This window comes from Natator depressus, chromosome 1, assembly GCF_965152275.1.
Source record: "Natator depressus isolate rNatDep1 chromosome 1, rNatDep2.hap1, whole genome shotgun sequence".
NCBI classification, from domain to species: Eukaryota; Metazoa; Chordata; order Testudines; family Cheloniidae; genus Natator; species Natator depressus.
Window position 1 is genome coordinate 283031217 of NC_134234.1, and position 19677 is coordinate 283050893.

The 19677-nt window shown below is 50.6% G+C and overlaps 1 protein-coding gene across 2 annotated transcripts in view; it reads right to left on the minus strand.

Annotated features, from left to right (window-relative positions):
- Nucleotides 1-7602, minus strand: part of RAB3IP (RAB3A interacting protein) — a 51435-nt gene extending 43833 nt beyond the window's left edge. For both annotated transcript variants that reach the window (XM_074942062.1, XM_074942061.1), the window contains exon 1: nucleotides 7477-7602. In XM_074942062.1, coding sequence (XP_074798163.1) covers nucleotides 7477-7595 — 119 coding nt within the window. In that variant the 5' untranslated portion in view covers nucleotides 7596-7602. The remainder of the gene's footprint in view (nucleotides 1-7476) is intronic.
- Nucleotides 7603-19677: the final 12075 nt, after the last annotated feature.

Below are 19677 nucleotides of genomic sequence, written 5' to 3' on the forward strand. Positions count from 1 at the left end.
ATTGAAGTAATAGTGTCCACACAGGGATTTGCAATGGTTTAATTAAGGCCCTGTCTACACTGGCAAGTTTCTGCGCAGTAAAGCAGCAGAACTGCCCAGTTGCAGCGCTGTAAAAAAACCACCCCGATGAGAGGCGTAAAGCTTTCTGCGCTGGGGCTACAGCTCCTCGGTGCCAGTGTAGTCACCCTGGTCGACTACAGCGCCACAACTGGCCTCCAGAAGGTGTCCCACAATGCCTGTTCTCGCCACTCTGGTCATCGGTTTGAACTCTACTGCCTTGCCCTCCGGTGACCAACCGTGAGCCCCGCCCCTTAAATTCCTTGGGAATTTTGAAAGTCCCCTTCCAGTTTGCTCGGTGATGCATGCAGTAGTCTCAGCGCATCCTTCCAGGTGACCATGACTGCTCCACGCACCAGGTGATCCCTCGCTTGGAGCAATGCCGAGCTGCTGGACCTCATCAGCATTTGGGAAGAGGAGGCTGTCCAGTCCCAGCTGCACTCTAGCCATAGGAATTATGATACCTAGGAACAGATTTCACAATGCATGACAGAAAGGGGCCATGACCGGGACACACTGCAGTGCAGGGTCAAAGTGAAGGAGCTGCGGAACGCCTACCACAAGGCACAGGAGGCAAACCACCACTCCGGTGCTGCGCCCACGAGCTGCCAGTTCTACAAAGAGCTGGACGTGATACTTGGTGGCGACCCCACCTCCACTGCAAAGGCCCCTGTGAATACTTCAGTGGCTCAGGTGCCATTCGAGAGTGGACTGAGCCAAGAGGAGGAAATCTTGGACGAGGACGTAACTCTGCCAGTGTAGACATACCCTAAGTCTGTTTAAAAGTGGATATAAGTCAAATTTATGCAATTCTCATGCAGACAAGGCCTCTGTTTAATTTTATTTCTTTACCTCTCAAGGTGTCACTATGGGGCAGAGATAAGATTGTAAAGGTGACCTTAACTGTATTTTAAAATGCTTGGGTTCTAAGTTTAAACTTAGCTCTGAATTTCCTGGCTTTCTAATTACTTCTTTTTTATTACCTACAACAGAACTTAAATTCTCTGTACAAATCCATTTTAAGATTTTGCATGGGAATTTCTTTAGATTTTTTTTAATGGTTAAGAATTATTCAGTAGTAGAAGTCCCAGCACAGTTTGGGTCACTACTTCCTTATCTCCCTACAATCCATCCCACTCCACCCCAAATTACGGTTCCCAGCTGCCATTACATTAGCCCCCTATGCAATTTGTTAGCTACTGCCACTCCACAATATAACAATGAGATATTTATAGTCCTGCTGCTGGAATTAAAAAGGATTGCAGCTATATTTTAAATCCTTACTTAAATACCACATGATGCAATAGATTAGGAAAAAGTCAGACTTTCAAGATCTCTTACTGAGACATTTTATCTCCCAATTGTTTGTAATACAAAAACATCCTGGCTACTAGAGATTCTAGAGACAAAGCAATTCAATAAAATTTTGAAGAGGGTACCTTTACGCTCAGTTCTTTTAGAAAAGGTGATGTGATAGAAGTAGCAAACTATTTTCCAGAAATGATTTTAGGAGGGTAGGGTGTGAGGAAAGGCTGGAGGGGAACTGTTTTCCAAATTCAAAATTCTTCATTTTTACTTTGAGAATGATTATGTAACAGTGCCCAATGAATGGATCACTCAGAAGCTTTTAGAAAAAAAATACACTATTCTGAGGACTAGTGAAAAAAATGTACTTTCAATTTTGGGGCAGCAATGATATTTCTTCTGCTACAAGTATCACACAGTACATGTATAATCATATTCATTTAATGTATTTTTCTCTGTTGTGCGTCTGAACACTTAATATTTCACATTCTTTAGAAGAAAGTGTCTGGGTGTTTTACCCTTCAAAACAAGATTTTCTTTAAAATACTAGATTTCACAAAGCTTATTAATGGAATTATTTTAATAAAAACAAGATGTGAAAAGGACAACTTGAAAAATCCCTTTTGAATCTGGAAAAGTTGAAATACTATAGTTACAGGTAACATTCAAGATTCTAGGACTGTCAGACACCTATATGCTTATGAAGCTTTTCTGAAACCTAAAATATATATTTTGTCACATAAATTAAAGTTTGGTGGTCATTGTATCTTTTGTTAGAGTGGAAGCCAGTACTTTGCTGGATATAATCAACTGAAATTTTATGACAAATTGATTTTTCTGTTTTTTAGTTAACATATAGCTGCCCAAGATTTAAGAAACTCTCTCTAAACTGACTCAATTTTTACTGTGAACACTCATCTATTTTAAGTAATGTGACCGATCTGCAATATATTTCTCCTCTCAACTTTACACTACTTTCTAGATTTTAGACCTGATGCCACTGCTACTGAAGTCAGTGGAATTTTTGATTCAAAAGGAGCAGCCCCTTCAACTTTGTCTTAACAGCAGAAATGTTGTAACCAACAACAAAACCAAAGTGCATGACTGCAATATTTAGACACTTTGTTTGCAGAAACACATTTTAATGAAAGATTTCCTCTCTTCTTGTTCCTTTTTCTTATTTTTATGGAAAACATGGTTAACATATGAACTACAGAAGTATGACTCAATTATTCAGTTACGGTTTTACTGAAATTGTGATAGAGTTAGTTTTAAATATATTTTTTAATGTTATTGTAGCATGCAATTTGAAATCAAAATCAAATAATATAAAAGCTAAAAAGAAAAGTTGCTTCTTTGACAGACGTGATAAGCATTAAGACAACTATAAAAGTAGTTCACTGGACTTTTAAAATGACTGAAACTGAATTTTAAATAAAATGAATACAGGCTGCAAGACTACCAATTACCTTTCTTCTGCATGGATGCAAAATAGACGATTTTATTGAAAAGGACAATTCTAACTGTTCTACTGCGAATGTTTCCCCTTTTAGGCTGTATCTACACTACCACTTTCAGCACTAAAACTTTAGTCGTTCAGGGGTGAGAAAATACACACCGCTGAGCAACAAAAGTTTTAGCGCTGAAAAGTGCCAGTACAGACAGTGCTTTATTGCCAGGAGCTGCGCTTCTGGCAATAAAGCTACCACCGCTTGTTCGGGGTGGGTTTTTTTTAAATCCCCGGTCATAAAGTGAGCCTACACTGCCCACATCACAGCTCTGCCGCTGTCACGCTGTAACATGGGCAGTGTAGACATACCCTTTAATATACTCTAACAAGATTTTAAGAATGCTGGGTATTATGGTGTCAGCTACAAGGTGTGCGCACATTATTTATTAAAAGCATAACGACAATGGTAAATTATTTAGTCTACTTTGCTCACAAGGTAACATTAACCTAGTGCAATGGAAGCGTAACCTTGCTAAATGAGAAAAAAAAATGAAAGGCATGATGTGGCCACACTCAGAACACCTACACTTTAGTATGTGTCATGTAATAAAATACAACAAAGTATTAACAGGATATTAATGCTTAATCAGGCTTCAGTTTCTTCCCCATATTCCCCATTTCCCACTTTGTCAAGGAATATGGATACAACTGAGCAGATGACGTCTGTCAATACAAACTTCTAAATAAAAAAAACCAAAGTTTACTTCTGCTTCTAAAAAGAGGCTGATTATTAATTTCTCAGTTACTGCAAATTCTAGAGCTGGTTTAGCCATTTAGGCCATTATCCTTAACACTGTGTAAAGAGACATTCATGTGACTGGAGTAAACAAACAATACAAAGCAAAGGTAAGTGAACAAAAATGTGCCAACTGCAAACTAAACAAAATGACAACGCTTTGAAACTGGGAAAAATATTATTGCAGTTGTGTATTTTAGGTCTACAGAATTGTTCAGGATTTTGCCCCTTGGAGGATGCTTGTTTGTCAATGAATATCTGTCATAATTCTTATGAAACTAGTACAGTATCAGAAAAGTGTTTAGAATATTTACTGTCATATTTGATTGCAAGTGGTCAGCTACACAAAAGTTATAACCAAAATCTGTGCCTTGTTGTTCTTGCTCCAACTTAATTGCATTACGAAATTGAGGTTAACTGAAATCCTCACTACTTAATAGTGCTGGGATTTTACAGTGACATGGTATTAACCTCTATATCACATGCAACTATTCTCTTCTGCAAACAAAAACACTTTGTAAACAACTCCACAACCTTTATCAAAACACAAAATGAAAATATCAAGAAAGCACATATGCACTTTTTTAAATACTTCAAGATTGTCACTTTAAGCCGGGAACTGCTTCAGACCAGAATTTCAAGGACAAAGTTTCACTATCAAATTGAACAGTAACAAGCCTGATTGTCACTTTTTATAACAGCGTCTCTCTTTCTATATTGGCTTTAATGCCAGATGTAGTCAAGGAAATTAATGCTTGAGAACATTTTCAGCAGAACTACTACTATATGCATATCTCATCAACCTTTAAAACAACAAAAATTAAGCCTCTAATTTCACTCATTTTCCCCCAATGTCTTGATTTTGTTGTTCTGCTGGAATGTGAAACAATATGCAGGAATTTAAAGGACTTAAAACGACTTAAAAACCGGCTGGTTGGTTTCCTGCTAATTGTAGCATGATTACTTTAATATTAGAGAAAAACATTCATTTTTTCTGGTTATTTACTTTGCGCATTTGACAGTTCTTTCTGTAGTCAGATTGAGTTTTCCCTGTTTGTTGATCTTTTATACAACAGGTGTGTAAGACAGTTTCGGGGGCGGTACCTGAAACTTTTTTTTTTTTTAAACTGGATTTCTAGTTGACAATATCTCTTTACTCATCAACTAACTTGTCAGCAAAGACCCAGAGGGCACCAAAGAGGGATGCAAAGAGGCAAATAATATGTTTCTTTAGAGAATAGCTATCCCTCCCCACCCCAAACACATACACACACAAAACAATTTCATTGCAAGACCTGACCTATATCATGCAATCAGTATTAAGGCAGACTTTCCCACAGATTTCCAGTAGGAAATTCTGCTGAATAACTGATGGCACAATAGAGGCATAAATGAAACATTCCCACTGAGGCGGGTGAAAAGGTATTTGTATGAACTGCAGATTTCTGTATAGAAGCAGTCAATGTTCATGGGCAGAAAGAGGCCTCTGTTGTTGCTGGTATCATGTGAGTGCTGAGTCTGTAAGGGGTTGCTTAAAGAAGAGGAAACAGAAAGGGTCTGTTTGGGTCATAGGGAGAGAATAAGGTATAGGAGCCTAAGTGGGGTCTCAGAAAGGAGGCTTGGGTTCGACACACATACACTGCTGGGAGAGAAGTCATGGGTACTGTCAGGAGGAAGACAGGGCACTCAGTACAGCCCCTTAGTTCTCTCTACATGCAGGGGCTCTGTATAGGTGCAGAGGCTGAGTTGCTTGGAGGTGTTGGGGAGGGATCTATACAGGTACAGGGCTTTGGTGGTAGTGCTGTTGCTGGGCCCAGGGTGCAGGTTAGGGGTTGAGTGCGATGGCCAGGCTAATGGGGGCTGCAGGAAGCTCTGGAGCTACGGTTGCTGGGTGCCTGGGATGGGTGCAGTGGGACTTTCTGCAAGAAGCTCTGTAGGAGTCAAGAATGGGGGGGTGGACAAAGAGGCATTTTGGGTGGTAGATGGGGTGGGGGTGGGGGTGTATGCTAGAGACTCTGCATAGGAGCTGGGGTTATGGGTCAGCTAAGGGGGTAGTGCCAGGGGTTGTATTAAGGGCTGTGGGTGATCACTGCCTAAGGAGAGCTGGCCCTTGCTAGGTATCTGAGGGATACAGGGGACTAGGGGGAAATGGGCACTGGGTGTCTGGGAGAGGTGAGCAATGCTGGAGGCTCAGGGGACTGGGTGTCTAGGGGATACCAGTGGCTGAAGGGATGGTGGGTGCTGGGTATCTTGGGGGACGGTGGGTGAGGAGTACCTGGAGGATGCAGGGGGTCAGGGCGCCTGGAGGGGGGACTGTGCGGACAAGGGTGGGTGTCTGGGGCTGCAGAAGGTGGGTGCTCGGGGGACGGCTGTGCGGGCGAGGGCGGATATCTGGGGGGTGCGGGAGGTGGGAGTTGGGGGGGCTTTGCAGGCGACGGGAGGTGTCTGGGGGTGTGGGAGGTGGGGGCTGAGGGGAGCTGGGCGGGTGTCTGGAGGGTGTGGGAGGTGGAGGCTGGGGGGAACTGTGCGGGTGAGGGTGGATGTCTGGGAGGTGCGGGAGGTGGAGGCTGGGGGGAGCTCTGCGGGCGAGGGTGGGTGTCTGGGGGGTGCGGGAGATGGGGGCAGCTGTGCGGGCTGGGCGGGAGTCAGGCGGGACGGGAGGTGGGGGCTGGGGGGAACTGTGCGGGCGAGGGCGGGTGTCTGGGGGGACGGGAGGTGGAGGCTGGGGGGGCTGTGCGGACGAGGGCAGGTGTCTGGGGGGTGCGGGAGGTGGGGGCTGGGGGGAACTGTGCGGGCGAGGGCGGGTGTCTGGGGGGGTATGGGAGGTCAGGGCTGGGGGCGCTGTGCAGGCGATGAGGGGTGTCTGGGGGTGCGGGAGGTGGGGGCTGGGCAGGTGTCTGGGGGTGCGGGAGGAGGAGGCGGGGGGGCTGTGCGGGCGAGGGTGGGTGTCTGGGGGGTGCGGGAGGTGGAGGCTGGGGGGAGCTGTGCGGGCGAGGGCGGGTGTCTGGGGGGTGTGGGAGGTGAGGGCTGGGGGCGCTGTGCAGGCGACGAGGGGTGTCTGGGGGGTGCGGGAAGTGGGGGCTGGAGGGAGCTGTGCGGGCGACGAGGGGTGTCTGGGGGATGCGGGAAGTGGGGGCTGGAGGGAGCTGTGCGGGCATCTGGGGGGTGCGGGAAGTGGGGGCTGGAGGGAGCTGTGCGGGCGAGGGCGGGTGTCTGGGGGGTGCGGGAGGTGGAGGCTGGGGGGGCTGTGCGGGCGAGGGCGGGTGTCTGGGGGGTGCGGGAGGCGGGGGCTGGGGGGGCTGTGCAGGCAACGAGGGGTGTCTGGGGGGTGCAGGAGGTGGGGGCTGGGGGGAGCTGTACGGACGAGGGCAGGTGTCTGAGAGGTGCGGGAAGGGGGAGCCGGGGGGGGCTGTGCGGGCGAGGGTGGGTTTCTGGGGGGTGCGGAGGTGGGGGCTGGGGGGGTGCTGTGCAGGCAACGAGGGGTGTCTGGGGGGTGCGGGAGGTGGGGACTGGGGGGAGCTGGGCGGGTGTCTGGGGGGTGCGGGAAGCGGGGGTTGGGGGGAGCTGTGCAGATGTCTGGGGGGTGCGGGAGGTGTGGACTGGGGGCGCTGTGCAGGCGACGAGGGGTGTCTGGGGGGTGCAGGAGGTGGAGGCTGGGGGTGCTGTGCGGGCGAGGGCGGGTGTCTCGGGGGTGCGGGAGGGGGGAGCCGGGGGTGCTGTGCGGGAGGCAGGGGTTGGATGGCGGACGCTGGGTGCCCGAGGGGGGGGTCCGTGCGAGACAAAGGGGGAGGGGCTATGGGTGGCTGCGGGGAAGGGAGACGGTTCCCTTTGAGCCCGCCCACAGGGACCAGCCACCCCCGCCTCTTACCTGCCGAGCCCCGCCAGGCCGTTCGCAGGCGCCGCGAGAGGCTCCTCAGCGCCGCAGCTTCCCCACAGCGAGCTGCTGGCGCGGGGCGGGGCTCCGCCGAGTCCGCGCGGAGGGCGCATGCGCGCAGAGTCCCCGTTTCCCTCTGCTCCTCCCCCTCCCGCACACGCCCCCCTGGGCCTGGTCCGGGAGGGTCAGTCCGGCTGCGGGGGGCGGGGATCAGCCCACAGCACCGTAGTAGCACCGCCCCTCCTCCGCCCCCGGTGACGTTATGGCAGGATGGTGCCCGAGGGTCTGGCTGTTCTGCCAGGCAGGGCCAGGGCGAGTGGGGCTGAGTCACCCGAACCGTGTTAGGGAACCAGGGGTGGAGCCTCTACACTGATCTTTAACCCCACATTGAGCATTTTCTGCCTGGGGCTCCGGCAGAGCTATGCACACGCTGCGGGATATTTATTAATTCCTCTGCCACTTTGACTTTGCCCCACCGCACGCGCGCACGCGCACACACACACACACACACCTCTGTCCCTCCCCCTTTAAAACCTGGCTCAGAGGGAGCGCGCACACGCTGTGACTTGACACCTGGGTCCCATTCTGCACTGAGCCACATGCTGGCAGCTGGGCCCTCCCGTGTCACTACCAAAACTGCTCCTGTCGGTGCCTAGGACCTAAGGGCTTCGCGCTGGTCAGCAAGGGGTGGGGGGGCGCAGGGTCTCTGGGAGGTTGGGGCTGGTGGAAGGGGGTAGGGGCTCCGGTCGGGTAGGACAGGGTGGGAAGGCTGGGGCTCTGGGAGAGGCAGGGGATCTGGTAGGATAGGACTGGAGATGGTGGCTGGGGCTCCAGGAGAATTGGGGAGGGGGGGCTTGGTCCTTCCACTCTTCCAGTCTTTCCAGCACCCATGCCTGACGTCCACATGGCAGCATTCAGACCTGAATCAAACCAGCCATACCCCAGACTCCCTAGAGGCAGGGGTGGGCAAACTTTTTGGCCCGAGGGCCACACCTGGGTATGGAAATTGTATGGCAGTCCATGAATGCTCACAAAATTGGGGTTTGGGTGCAGGAAGGGGTGAGGACTCTGGCTGGGGGTGCAGGCTCCAGAGTGGGCCAGAAATGAGGAGTTCAGGGTGTGGGAGGGGGCTCTGGACTGGAGGTGCGGGCTCTGGGGTGGGGCTGGGGGGATAAGGGGTTTGGGGTATAGGAGAATGCTCCAGGCTGGGACCGAGTGGGTCGGAGGGCTGCGGCAAGGGGTTGGGGCATCAGGATGGGGTGCAGGCTCAGGGGTGGGGCTGGGGATGAGGGGTTTGGGGTGAAGGAGGGTGCTCTGGGATGGGATCAAAGGGTTCAGGCTCTGGACGGCACTTACCTCAAGCAGCTCCTGGAAGCAGTGGCATGTCCACCCTCCGGCTCCCAGGTGGCTCTGTGCGGTGTGTGCTGCCCCGTCCACAGACACCACTCTTGCAGCTCCCATTGGCCGCAGTTCCCGGCCAATGGAAGCTGGGGGGGGGGCAGTGCTTGGAGCAGGGGCAGCATTCAGAGCCCCCTAGCTGCCCCTACACATAGAAGCCGGATGGGGGACATGCCACTCCTTCCAGGAACCGCGTGGAGCCACGGCACGCATATGCGGAGCAGCCCCCAACCCCGGCTGGAGCGGGGCAAGCCCTGGACCCTGTTCTGCAGCAGGACCTCAAGGGCTGGATAAAATCGGCTGCCGGGCCACACGTGGCCCGCAGGCCATAGTTTGTCCACCCCTGCCCTAGAGCCCTCCTGAAATGTGGCTGCTCTAGCCCTTTGACTGTGGTGAACTGTGGGAGAACTTGACGGTCCACCTTGCATGTGACAGGAAGTTTGAACAGCTGCCAATACATCCTGCTGCGCAGTCATTTTGGTCTGCGTGCTCCAAGCCACCAGAGCCAGCAACATAGAGGAGGCGCCTTTTGAAGAACTTCTCTTGCTTGTGCTTTCACTCCTGTCAGGAAACAGGCATGAGGTGCATTGGTGGACATTTTGGGGCATTTTCTGACCCATTGAAGGCACCTGACAGAGCTTACGATGCAGCAGGAAGAGGAGACCCCTCCTGACATGGCAGACTTGCATTCCCTGATGCTGCTTATGATATTTGTCATAGCCACTGATGCCCCCTACATAGAGTGGTGTGGGCCCACAAGCACAGACTGGTGGGATCACATCATCATGTGGACTTGGGATGACCAGAACTTTCTCCTGAAGAAAGCCACATTTCTGAGCTTTGTAGGTAGATTGCCTCCACTCTCCAGTGTAAAGAAACCTGCAGGAGGCCACCCTTGCTGGTCCAGAAGTGTGTTGCTATAACTGTCTGGAAGCTGGCTATCTCAGACTGTGCAGATCTGATGTCAACCAGTTTGGGGTTGGGAAGTCAACTGTGGGAAAAGTAGTGGCAAAGGTTTCTGAGACAATCAAGAGTGTGGTTTTATCCCAAGTGGCTGGCATAAAATTTATTCCTGAAATAAATGTTGGCTTTGAGAAAATAGGGTTTTCAAACTGTGCTGGGGCCATTGATGGGACTCATGTACCCATAGTTTGCCCTCCTCAAGGAGTACATAAACCACAAAGGTTACTACTCCATTGTTATGCAGGCCTTCATGGACCACAGATGTTGATTTCTGAACATCAACATGGGCTTCACTAGAAAAGATCATGATGCCAGGGTTTTTCTCTGATCATGAATAGACTGGGACACTATTCCCACCAAATGACATTGCCATAAATGGAGTTATTGTCCCCACTGTTATTCTGGGGGCCCCCACATACCAACTTTTGCCTTACTTATGAAACTGTACCTTCATCTAAGAGGCCTTGGTAAAAGACAGTTTAATTACACTCTTAGCGGTTGTTGAATGGTTGTTGAATTTGCTTTTGTCAGCTTGAAATTCCACTGGAGATGTTTACAGACCCATTTGGATGCCAGGGTCATCAATGCTGTCTGCATTATTGCGGGTTGGTGTGCTCTTCACAATCTTTGTGAAGTCAGAAGTGAGCCATTTCCCCCTGAATGGACATAAACAGCAAGGGGCCACTGAATCGGTTCCCTCAGCCAGAAAGTGCACCTACCACAGCTAGAGCTGGATGCGTCCTCGGGCAAGAAGTCAGGGATGCTTTGTGCTCCCACATTATGGACTTGCATGGCTTGATGGAAGAGGGGGAATGGTACTTTACGAATGTGCTTGTGGGGGGAGGGGCTCACTGTTTGTGGGAGTTTCAGTGCTTCGGGAGGGGTGGTGAGTTTAGTGCCATGAATGTACTTATGAATGACATGACCAATTACCAAAGGAGGGTGGTGGTCATTCACAGTATGGATTCACTTATGGAAGTGACTGAAGTATGAATTGCTATAGATTACTGTATTGAGGGACAATCTTTGCATACTAATTCCTAGTTGTCCCTGATCATGTGTTTACCTTTATTATTTTGAATACACCGTATGATATGAAGCAGTGATAGCAATACACTTTCTTGATTAACTAAACTGTATCTGTAACCAAGTACAGCAATCACCCATTCCCAGGCAGGCCCGCTGCCGTTAATACCAATACACTAAAACAACCAAAACACCAATAACAGAACTTTACAGAAAAGAAAACATATACCAAAGTGCATGAACAAGTGCAAACAGTGAAACCATGTACAAGACAGAAAACCCCTACCCTGGGTGTCTCCTGGCCACCATTCTCCTTTCCCTGATTGCCACTCCCTTGGCACTGTGGGAGGAGTGGAGGCATCCACAGAGAAGGGAGTCAATATGGAGAGCTGCATGGGGCAAGGTTGCCCTTCCCAGCTACTCAGGGGGTCGCCAGGGGCCACCCACCCATGGAGTCTTCCAAGCTGCTTCTGGACTGCAGCACAGGGTAGTGTGCAGGGACTCGGGCTGTGGTGTGGGTGAAGCAGCAGGAGCCACTACTCTTGGAGTCATTACTGATATGAGCTGCTCAGACAGTTCTTTCTGCTGAGCTCTATCCTCCTCCCGTAGCCAATGTTCCAGGAACTGTGAAGCAAGTGCTTGCTCCTGTGCTGAAACTCTGTCCTCAAGCTTTACAAACAGCCCGAGCCTTTCCTCTCGCCTCTTGCACCATGCCTTTCCGAGCCTCAAGTCCCTCTGACTTTGGAACTGGACCTGCTTGTTTGCCCTCCCCAGAACGTCAACCGTAAGTCCATCAAGGAAATGCTGCTTCTTGTAATGATCCATGGAGGTACCTTGACCCAGACTTGTGCTGCAGAGTGGGCTCCAGTACCTCCACAGCTTGCCAGTAGAGGTCAAGGGACCTCAACAGGACAAGATACAGAGGGTTATAGTTTCAAATAGCTCAGTGCAGGAGCACAGAAAAAAATCCCTGTGGAATTTCAAGGACATAAAATGATACTTTTAAGAAACTGAACTTCAGTATATTGTGAGAGGGATGGTTCAGAACACAGAAGCCCCCTGGATGCAGCCTGCTCAATCACAGTGAAAGAAGCAACAGTAAGTAAAAAAACTTTAAAAAAAAAACAACTTTTTAAAAGTTAAACAGTAAGTTGAAAAAAGCTGTTTTTTTTTTATTTTAGAAAATTGCAGAATTACTTCGGTTTGGAACGGGGCAATGGGGGTTGACATCTGTCAGGCTACAAAAGCTGCTTCTATCATTTCAGGCCTTCCACATTTTGGAGGCCATAGCAGTTCTTGTGGTGCCCGGCTGGCAAAGAGAGATGTTCTTCCAAGCTGCTGGTGGGAAACTTGCAGTTTATGCAACCAAAGTATTCAAACATATAGTGACTGATCAGCACATCTACGAGTGGAGAGGACTGGTCAGCGACCGAGGTGGTAGCCCTGGAAAATACACCCTTTCCTGAAAAATAACTACCTATCTGAAGTTCTTGTTTCTGGAAGCTATTAGCACCCAGAATTGGGTCAGATTTCATGAGAGAATCAAGAGGACGCTGCATGAGCTTCCACATGACTTACCTTGTTATGGCTACATGCAAACATGCAGAACTCCACAGCCTTTCCTCTTGCCCCCGGCACATTTCTGGACAAGATTTCAAACCCCAGTCATATTTAACACAAATGATTTTGTCACCTATGGACTGCATGGACTACCTCTATCTGAAGTGGACTAGGTTTGTAAATGGAACACATTTCTACTTCCCTGTATGGTTCACTGTTTCTAGGCAGCTCGACAGACCGTTTAGTGGTTACAGAGCAACATACTTAGAGGCATGGCAATGCAAGGTTATTATTTTTAAGAAACAGGAATGGCCCTACCTAAACTCTGTGCCTTTCCAGTAAAAATACACTTTCGAAGTGTTCTTTACTGTTTGCATTTCCCAATCACCATTCTGAACTTCATGTGCAGTGGGGGGATGGAGAGGGAGGTACCAAGGTCCTGGCATACAAACTGCCATTAGCAGATACATGCTGCTAAGCTGGGGTTTCTCATAAATTTTGCATGGGTTCACAGAGCAGAAATTTCTCCTATTACTGAAGTAATAAACGTTAAAATGGAGCCAGAAACTTACTGGGCTCAGAGGCAGCTTTTGTCCCTTCTGTGTCTGCTGCAGGCTTCACAGCAGGCTGTTCCTTAGGGGGAAGTGTGTGTGTGGGGGGAGATCAAATAGCTCCTCTGAGCATGGACCCAGAATGTGCTGCTGCTTCTACTCCTGCTCCAAAGCCTACTCCGGGACTTGTTTCAGCAACGGAGTGACTTCATTGTGACCTGGAGGTCAGACTAGACGATCATAATGGTCCCTTCTGACCTTAATATCTATGTATCATTCGATGCCTGCTGCTGGCTCCCATCATTCCCCAAGCAAGGCCCCATCCCAGGTGACCAGGTCGTCCTACACCACTCTTGGCTTCAGGCTGGGAGCAGTACCCAGCACCCGGTCAAACGCCTCATAAAACCAGCATAATGTTAGCGAGTTGCCCAGTGTGCAGCTGTGGTCCCTGTTTTTTCTGCACTCACTCCTGAGCTGCTTAATTCACTCCCTGCGCTGGTCACCAGTCCAGTAAATTTGCAACGCTGACAACTTCTTCACTATCTGCTGGAATGCGTGGTCATTACTGGTGTTCTTACTAAAGTCCACAGTTTTGCTGGCCTCATGCCAGACATTTACCAAAATCTGGCTGTGCTCCTATGACCATGAAGCAGTGCACTTTGCAAGAGGCTTCTTCTTCTGTTCAGTCTCCATTGCAAACACTGAAGGTTCTTGGATGGTATATTTGCAACTTAGTGGTCAGAAGTCAATGGAAAGGTTCACGCTGACTCACCGAGCTGCTGCTGCTGTATGCCCAGAACAGGTTGCTTCTGTTTTCACTGCAGTCAACTGGAGATTGTTGGGATACAGAGGACAAAGAAAGTTGGCTCACAGGATTGTAGAATACTTTTGGTGGACTCTCAGGACCCGAGTCAGAGTGGGGCGGGCTGTGTCTACACTGCAAAACAACAGAGCTTGAACTCTGGATCATGGCTTGACTTGGGCTTGGACTCTCCAGCCCTGCAGGATCCTAGGACCCTAGGTCTGAGCCCCAGTCTGAAATATTTGTGGGTATATCCACACTGCAATGTAAGCCCAGCCTAACTCCCCTTCTGTCTATACACAAATCATGCTAACCCAGCACTTGGATCCAGAGTCCCAGGACCCCATGGGGGTGGAGGGTCTGAGCCTGAGTCAACTCAGGACTGAGGGTTCAAGCCCTATTGCTTTGCAATGTAGATGCAGCCCCACTGGACTCCTGCTCTGGGAGTCTGCCAAAAGTATCCCACAATCCCATGGGCTGATTTTCTATGTCATCTGTTCAGTCAAGTTTTCCCACACTAGCCCTTTGTTCATGGTGCACAGTGGCCACATTTTGGGAGGACATTAGGAAGTCTGGAATATGGGTGGTTGGACTCAGGCCCTCATAATGCAGTATAGATGCTGGAGCCCCAGGTTGGAACCCAGGGTTTAACAAGTCCTAACCTGGGGTTACAAATTACTGTAGATGCTCAAGCCCTAAATTAACAAATGTAGGGTCTGCTAACTTGAGTTCTACTAACTCTGGGCTTTCACTGCAGTGGAGACATACCCTGTGTGTAGACAGAAGGGGGCTCTGGGTTTAAGCTTGAGTCTGAACCTGGGCTTAAATTGCAATGTAGACATTCCCTTACTGAATAGAGTCAAAGCCCCCTGGATTCCCAGGGAGACCGAGTGCCAAAGGTGCGCTGCCAACCCGCACACATTGAATTAAAAAAAAAAAAAAGGTGGTGGGGTGCCTTTTTATTTGTCCTGTAGTTTCTGAGTCTTAAGGCTCTACTTGGGTCACGTTCTCAAGCTTTTCTAATCTACAAATTATTGAAATCCTGCAAGGTGGGAGACATGTATTTGCTAGGCCATAGATTTCAAAGGGGTGTAAGGGTTACAAAAAAGTGGGCCTCAGAGAAAGAGATATTGGATTTTAAGAGTACAAGTACATGGCCCTGATCCTGCAAATGCTTACCAGTCTCGTTCACTGATATTAATTAATTGGAACAGAATCTAACCAATGCTGCCTGAACATAGGTCAGCCAAGATAGAGGGCACATTAGGGGAAAAGTTGATTAAAAAAACATGGTTGTATAACAGACGTTACAAGTGGAAGCAGAATACTTAGTAGAAAGTACAAGCCACCTCTTACTTATTCATTCTCATCTATTGACGAGAGGTAATCCTATGATCCTTAATCCTTTGAAATGTCTAAAATTGGCACCACAATCTGCAGTCCAATTAATTAGGTTGCAAACAGAATAAAAGACAGTTCCGAAGACATTTGGCTGAGCAAAAATTAATCACTAACAGAATTATTTTGTCAAAATAAACTCTCATATTTAGCTATCTCTACACACCTCAGAAAAAAATCAGACAGTTACATATTGCATAGTATGTAATGAATGTGGTTAAAGTTAAAACTACTAAGAATACATTTCTTGATGCAGTATCAAATTAAAATAAATTAACTGTTTTTAAACATCTATTTAAAAACAGAGCTCTTATGTGACACATGATTTCATCACAGGCTGACTCTCAGGCACAATCAGAAAGATGAAAGTTCATTTAAAAAACACATTTCATTGTAAACAGAAATCAGCAAAGTTGCTGCTGCTGGTAAAATGATGGTGCAGCTAACATCCTTGACAGGAACCTGTTTATCAATATACCTTGGACTGGTGTATTCCCTGATTGTGGGCTGTGTAACTAATGTGTAGCCTCACAGCACTGCCCAACAAAACTGCACAGCCCAAACTACGGCCCGTGGGCCGGATCCAGCCCCTCAGGGCTTTGGATCCGGCCCGCGGGATTGCCCCCCCGTGGTGCCGCAGGCTCCATGCCGCTCTCAGAAGCATCCAGCACCACGTCCCTGAGGCCCTACAGGGACAGAGGGCTGCATGTGTTTCCCTTGCCTCCAGGCACTGCCCCCCACAGCTCCCATTGGTGGAGAACTGCGGCCAATGGGAGCTTTGGGGGAGGTACCTGGAGGCGTGGCAAGGGCAGCATGCGGAGCCCTGTGGTCCCCCTCCCCCAGGGGCCGTGCAGGGATGTGGTGCCAGCTGCTTCCCGGAGCAGCGCAGTGTGGGGTCAGGGCAGGCAGGGAGCCTGCCCTGGCCCCGGTGTGCGCTGCCACCCCGGAGTTGCTTTAGGTAAGCAGCACCAGGCCAGAACCTGAACCCCTCCTGCACCCTGCCCCCCAAATCCCTGCCCTAAGCCTCCTGCTGCACCCCAGACCCCAACCCCCTGCCCTGAGCCCCCTGCACCCCAACTCCCTGCCCTGAGCCCCCTGCCACACCCTGCACCCCTCCTGCACCCCAACCCCCTGCCCTGAGCTCTCTCCCACAGTCCGCACCCCTCCTGCACCCCTGCCCTGAGCCCCCTCCTGCAGTCTGCACCCCAACCCCCTGCCCTGAGCCCCCTAATACACTCCGCACCCCTCCTCTGCCCCAATCCCTTGCCCTGAGCCCGTTTCTGCCCACTGCCCCCCCACACCCTGCACTCCCTCCCGCACCCCAACCCCCTGCCCTAGCCCTGCAAACAATTTCCCCACCCAGATGTGGCCCTCGGCCCAAAAAGTTTGCCCACCCCTGCCCTAACATCTGGGGTTTTTTCCCCACAAATTGCATTAATTCTGTAACTCTTCTGCCAGGTGGAGTCGGCAGCAACAAATGCGAGCTTCAAAATCTAAGGGTCCCTCTTAACAATACAACACAGAACTGTCTCAAGCCCCCACCCAGTAATCTGAGAAAATTAAACACCATTCCTGGGTACCTCTAAGAGGCCATACTTCCCCTCTCGAAAGCACTGAGTTAGTGTATATGTAAGCGGGGGAATAGTCCCGCTATTGTGGGGAACTTTCCTGGCTTCTGCACTACCCCGGTGAAGTGGGCTAGCGAAAGGATCTGAGTCCTCGCTCCCACTTCCTTTACCCAGTGGCCTCCCTGCCCTTGAGGACTCCCCTTCCGCTCTCCTGTCTGGCTGAGTCCTCATAACCCCAACAAGGCTGGGCCCAGGATTCCTGGGGGGCTCAACCCCCAACCCTGCTGTGGTCACCTAGGACAGGGGCTAGGGTATCCCCACTCTGGGGTACTCTCTCCACAATGGGCACTTGTCTGACCCACTGATTATTACATAGCAAATGTAAGTTATTTAATCAACAATTAATTTTAAAAAGAATAAGGGGAAATGGGAAAGGTTAAAGGAAACATCAACCCGCTCTGTGGCAGGGAACATCACAAACAGTGTCTCTGGAATGTCCGGGCAGTTCACAGTCTGTTCCTTGCAAGTCCCAGGCCTTCTTCTCAGGCCCTGGCTGTGCTGCAGGGATGCTGTGGGTTGGACACTCGCTCTGGTGGTAGCCCCAGGCTCTAGGTGGCAGGGCCCTTCTTCCCAGCATTGCCCCCGCCCTGTCAGGTTTACCAATCCCCCTTCGAGTCTGGCCTGCAGAGCCTCCTGGCTGAGGCGTCTCCCTGTGTTGGGCCCGCTGCCGAGGGTTCCCCTTGTTCTTCCCAGCTGCTCACGACACCCGGCTCCGGACTGCTCCAGCTCCTCTCTACCTCAGCATGGCTGCTGCTCTGCCTCCAGCTCCCTGGGCTGCTTCTCCGGCCCCTCTGGCTCTGGTTGCTGCAGCTCTGCTCCCAGGGCAAGTCTGCTCTCTCTGGCCTGTGCCTCTGGCTTTGGGGCTGCAGCTCTGCTCCCAGGACAGGGTCTGCTCTCTCTGGGCTGCTTTTCTGGTCCCTCTGGATCTGGCCCAGCTCTGCTCCCCAGCTCAGCTTGGGCCCCTGCTTTCTCCTTAGCTCGGCCCCACTCTGTCTGACCCAGGCAAATCCAGCTCACACGGAGGATGGGACCTCCCCAGCCTCCTGACTCCCTGATTAGCTGCCCACCCTGTCATTCAGGCTGACCTGGAGCATTGGCCTCTCCCCATTGTTCCTGGGGGCTGCCAGTCTCAGGGTCCTGATTCCCCATCAACCCTTCCCCTTTGATTACTGGGAGCTAGCAACTAAAACACCCCCACTGAATGTTAGTAAGGGGGCAGCAGTCCCCTTACATATAGCAGAGAAAACTTTTAATAAAAAGTGGAAAGGAACCTGGTATTAATTTGGAAAAACACCACAATCGTGATTCCAACACATCCCACCATGAGCAAAATTCCCAACCCAGAGTACATCAGGCAGTGTTCTTTGCCTCCGTTTCTCACTTTGCAGTGTGAAAGTCCAACAAATATCCTTTTAACATGCCACTCCCTTCTCCTTCCACCACACCCCACTCACCGCTGCTGTTCCTGGTCATTGAAGATCCAGAGTTCATAGGTGCGTTCACATTAGTTCACCTCCCACGTGGGGGGGGGGGGTGTGAGGGTGGAGGTAGAGGTTCCAGAACCAGGGGGGCCATGGCCCCCCACTTTTAAAAGTGGGAGGGCTATGCCTGCCCACTGTTTAACATGGGCATAGTAGCCTTGGGCAGGTGCAGAGGGTGGCGGCAGGGGCTGCACTTCGCAGCTGGTGAGCTGATCAGGTGAAGTGCAGCCCCTGCCAGCAGTGCCAGCCTCTTCCCAGTTGGGGGCTGAGGTGGGCCTTAGCCCCCCCTTGCCATGGTACCCCACCCCTGCTCCTCCTCTTCCCCTGGAGGCCCTGGCCCCTGGCCAGGCTGGCAGCCAGAGCCAGGCTGTGCTAAGAGCCACCTGGGGAGCCCCAGACCCTCCACCTGCCCTGGGCAGTGCGCCACAGGGGGCAGGGACATGGGCTAGGGGCTGCTCTGGGGCACCACAGCCCTCTGCCCAGGGCTCCCGACAGCAACCTGGGCTCCTAGAGCAGCTCTTATCATGGCCATCTCCAGCTTCTGGCCTGCCCAGGAGGTAGGGCCCCAGGGAAAGAGGAGGAGCAGGGAGTGGGACCATAGTTCCAGCACCAGTGGCCTCATCTACTCCGCTGCAGATGGCCCTGCACCGTCACCTTCTGCTACCACCTGCCTCTCTACTGTGATCTCTGTGAGTCAATCTCTTGAGGTTCTGCTCAATGACTTCAGTGGCTAGTGGGGGAACCTCACTGCTCGTGCAGGCTGGGCAGTCTCTTCCACAGAAATGTTGTCCCATAGCAGGTCTAAGGCTTCAGCACTTAGATTTGATTATCAGTTATTTCTGCTCTAGTGATCACTGAACAAAAGACTCTGAATTGAGCCTAATCAGCTCTGTCTTTAAACAGTGGAGGGGGTGGGTCAAATGGTGCCTATGACTTTTCGGCAGAGCCCACACCACCAGGCAGAATCATAGAATATCAGGGTTGGAAGGAACCTCAGGAAGTCATCTAGTCCAACCCCCTGCTCAAAGCAGGACCAATCCCCAATTTTTGCCCCAGATCCCTAAATGGCTCCCTCAAGGATTGAACTCACAACCCTGGGTTTAGCTGGCCAATGCTCAAACCACTGAGTATCCCTCCCCCACCCACAGAAATACCTGTCCCCACACTCTCTCCCTTCCACTGGGCTCTGGTATCTGAACCCCCTGCTTAGTGAGCTCAATTCAGTTGAGGGTGACCCCCTCAATTAGGACAAGCTAAGTATAGTCTTGCTGCTCTTTACTCCTGCAATAAGGATAACAACATTTCATTACCCCTGCATTCAATACTAAAGGTGAATAATAACCCAACACCAGCCAAAACTGATCATTTGGGCAACACAGCTCTGTCTG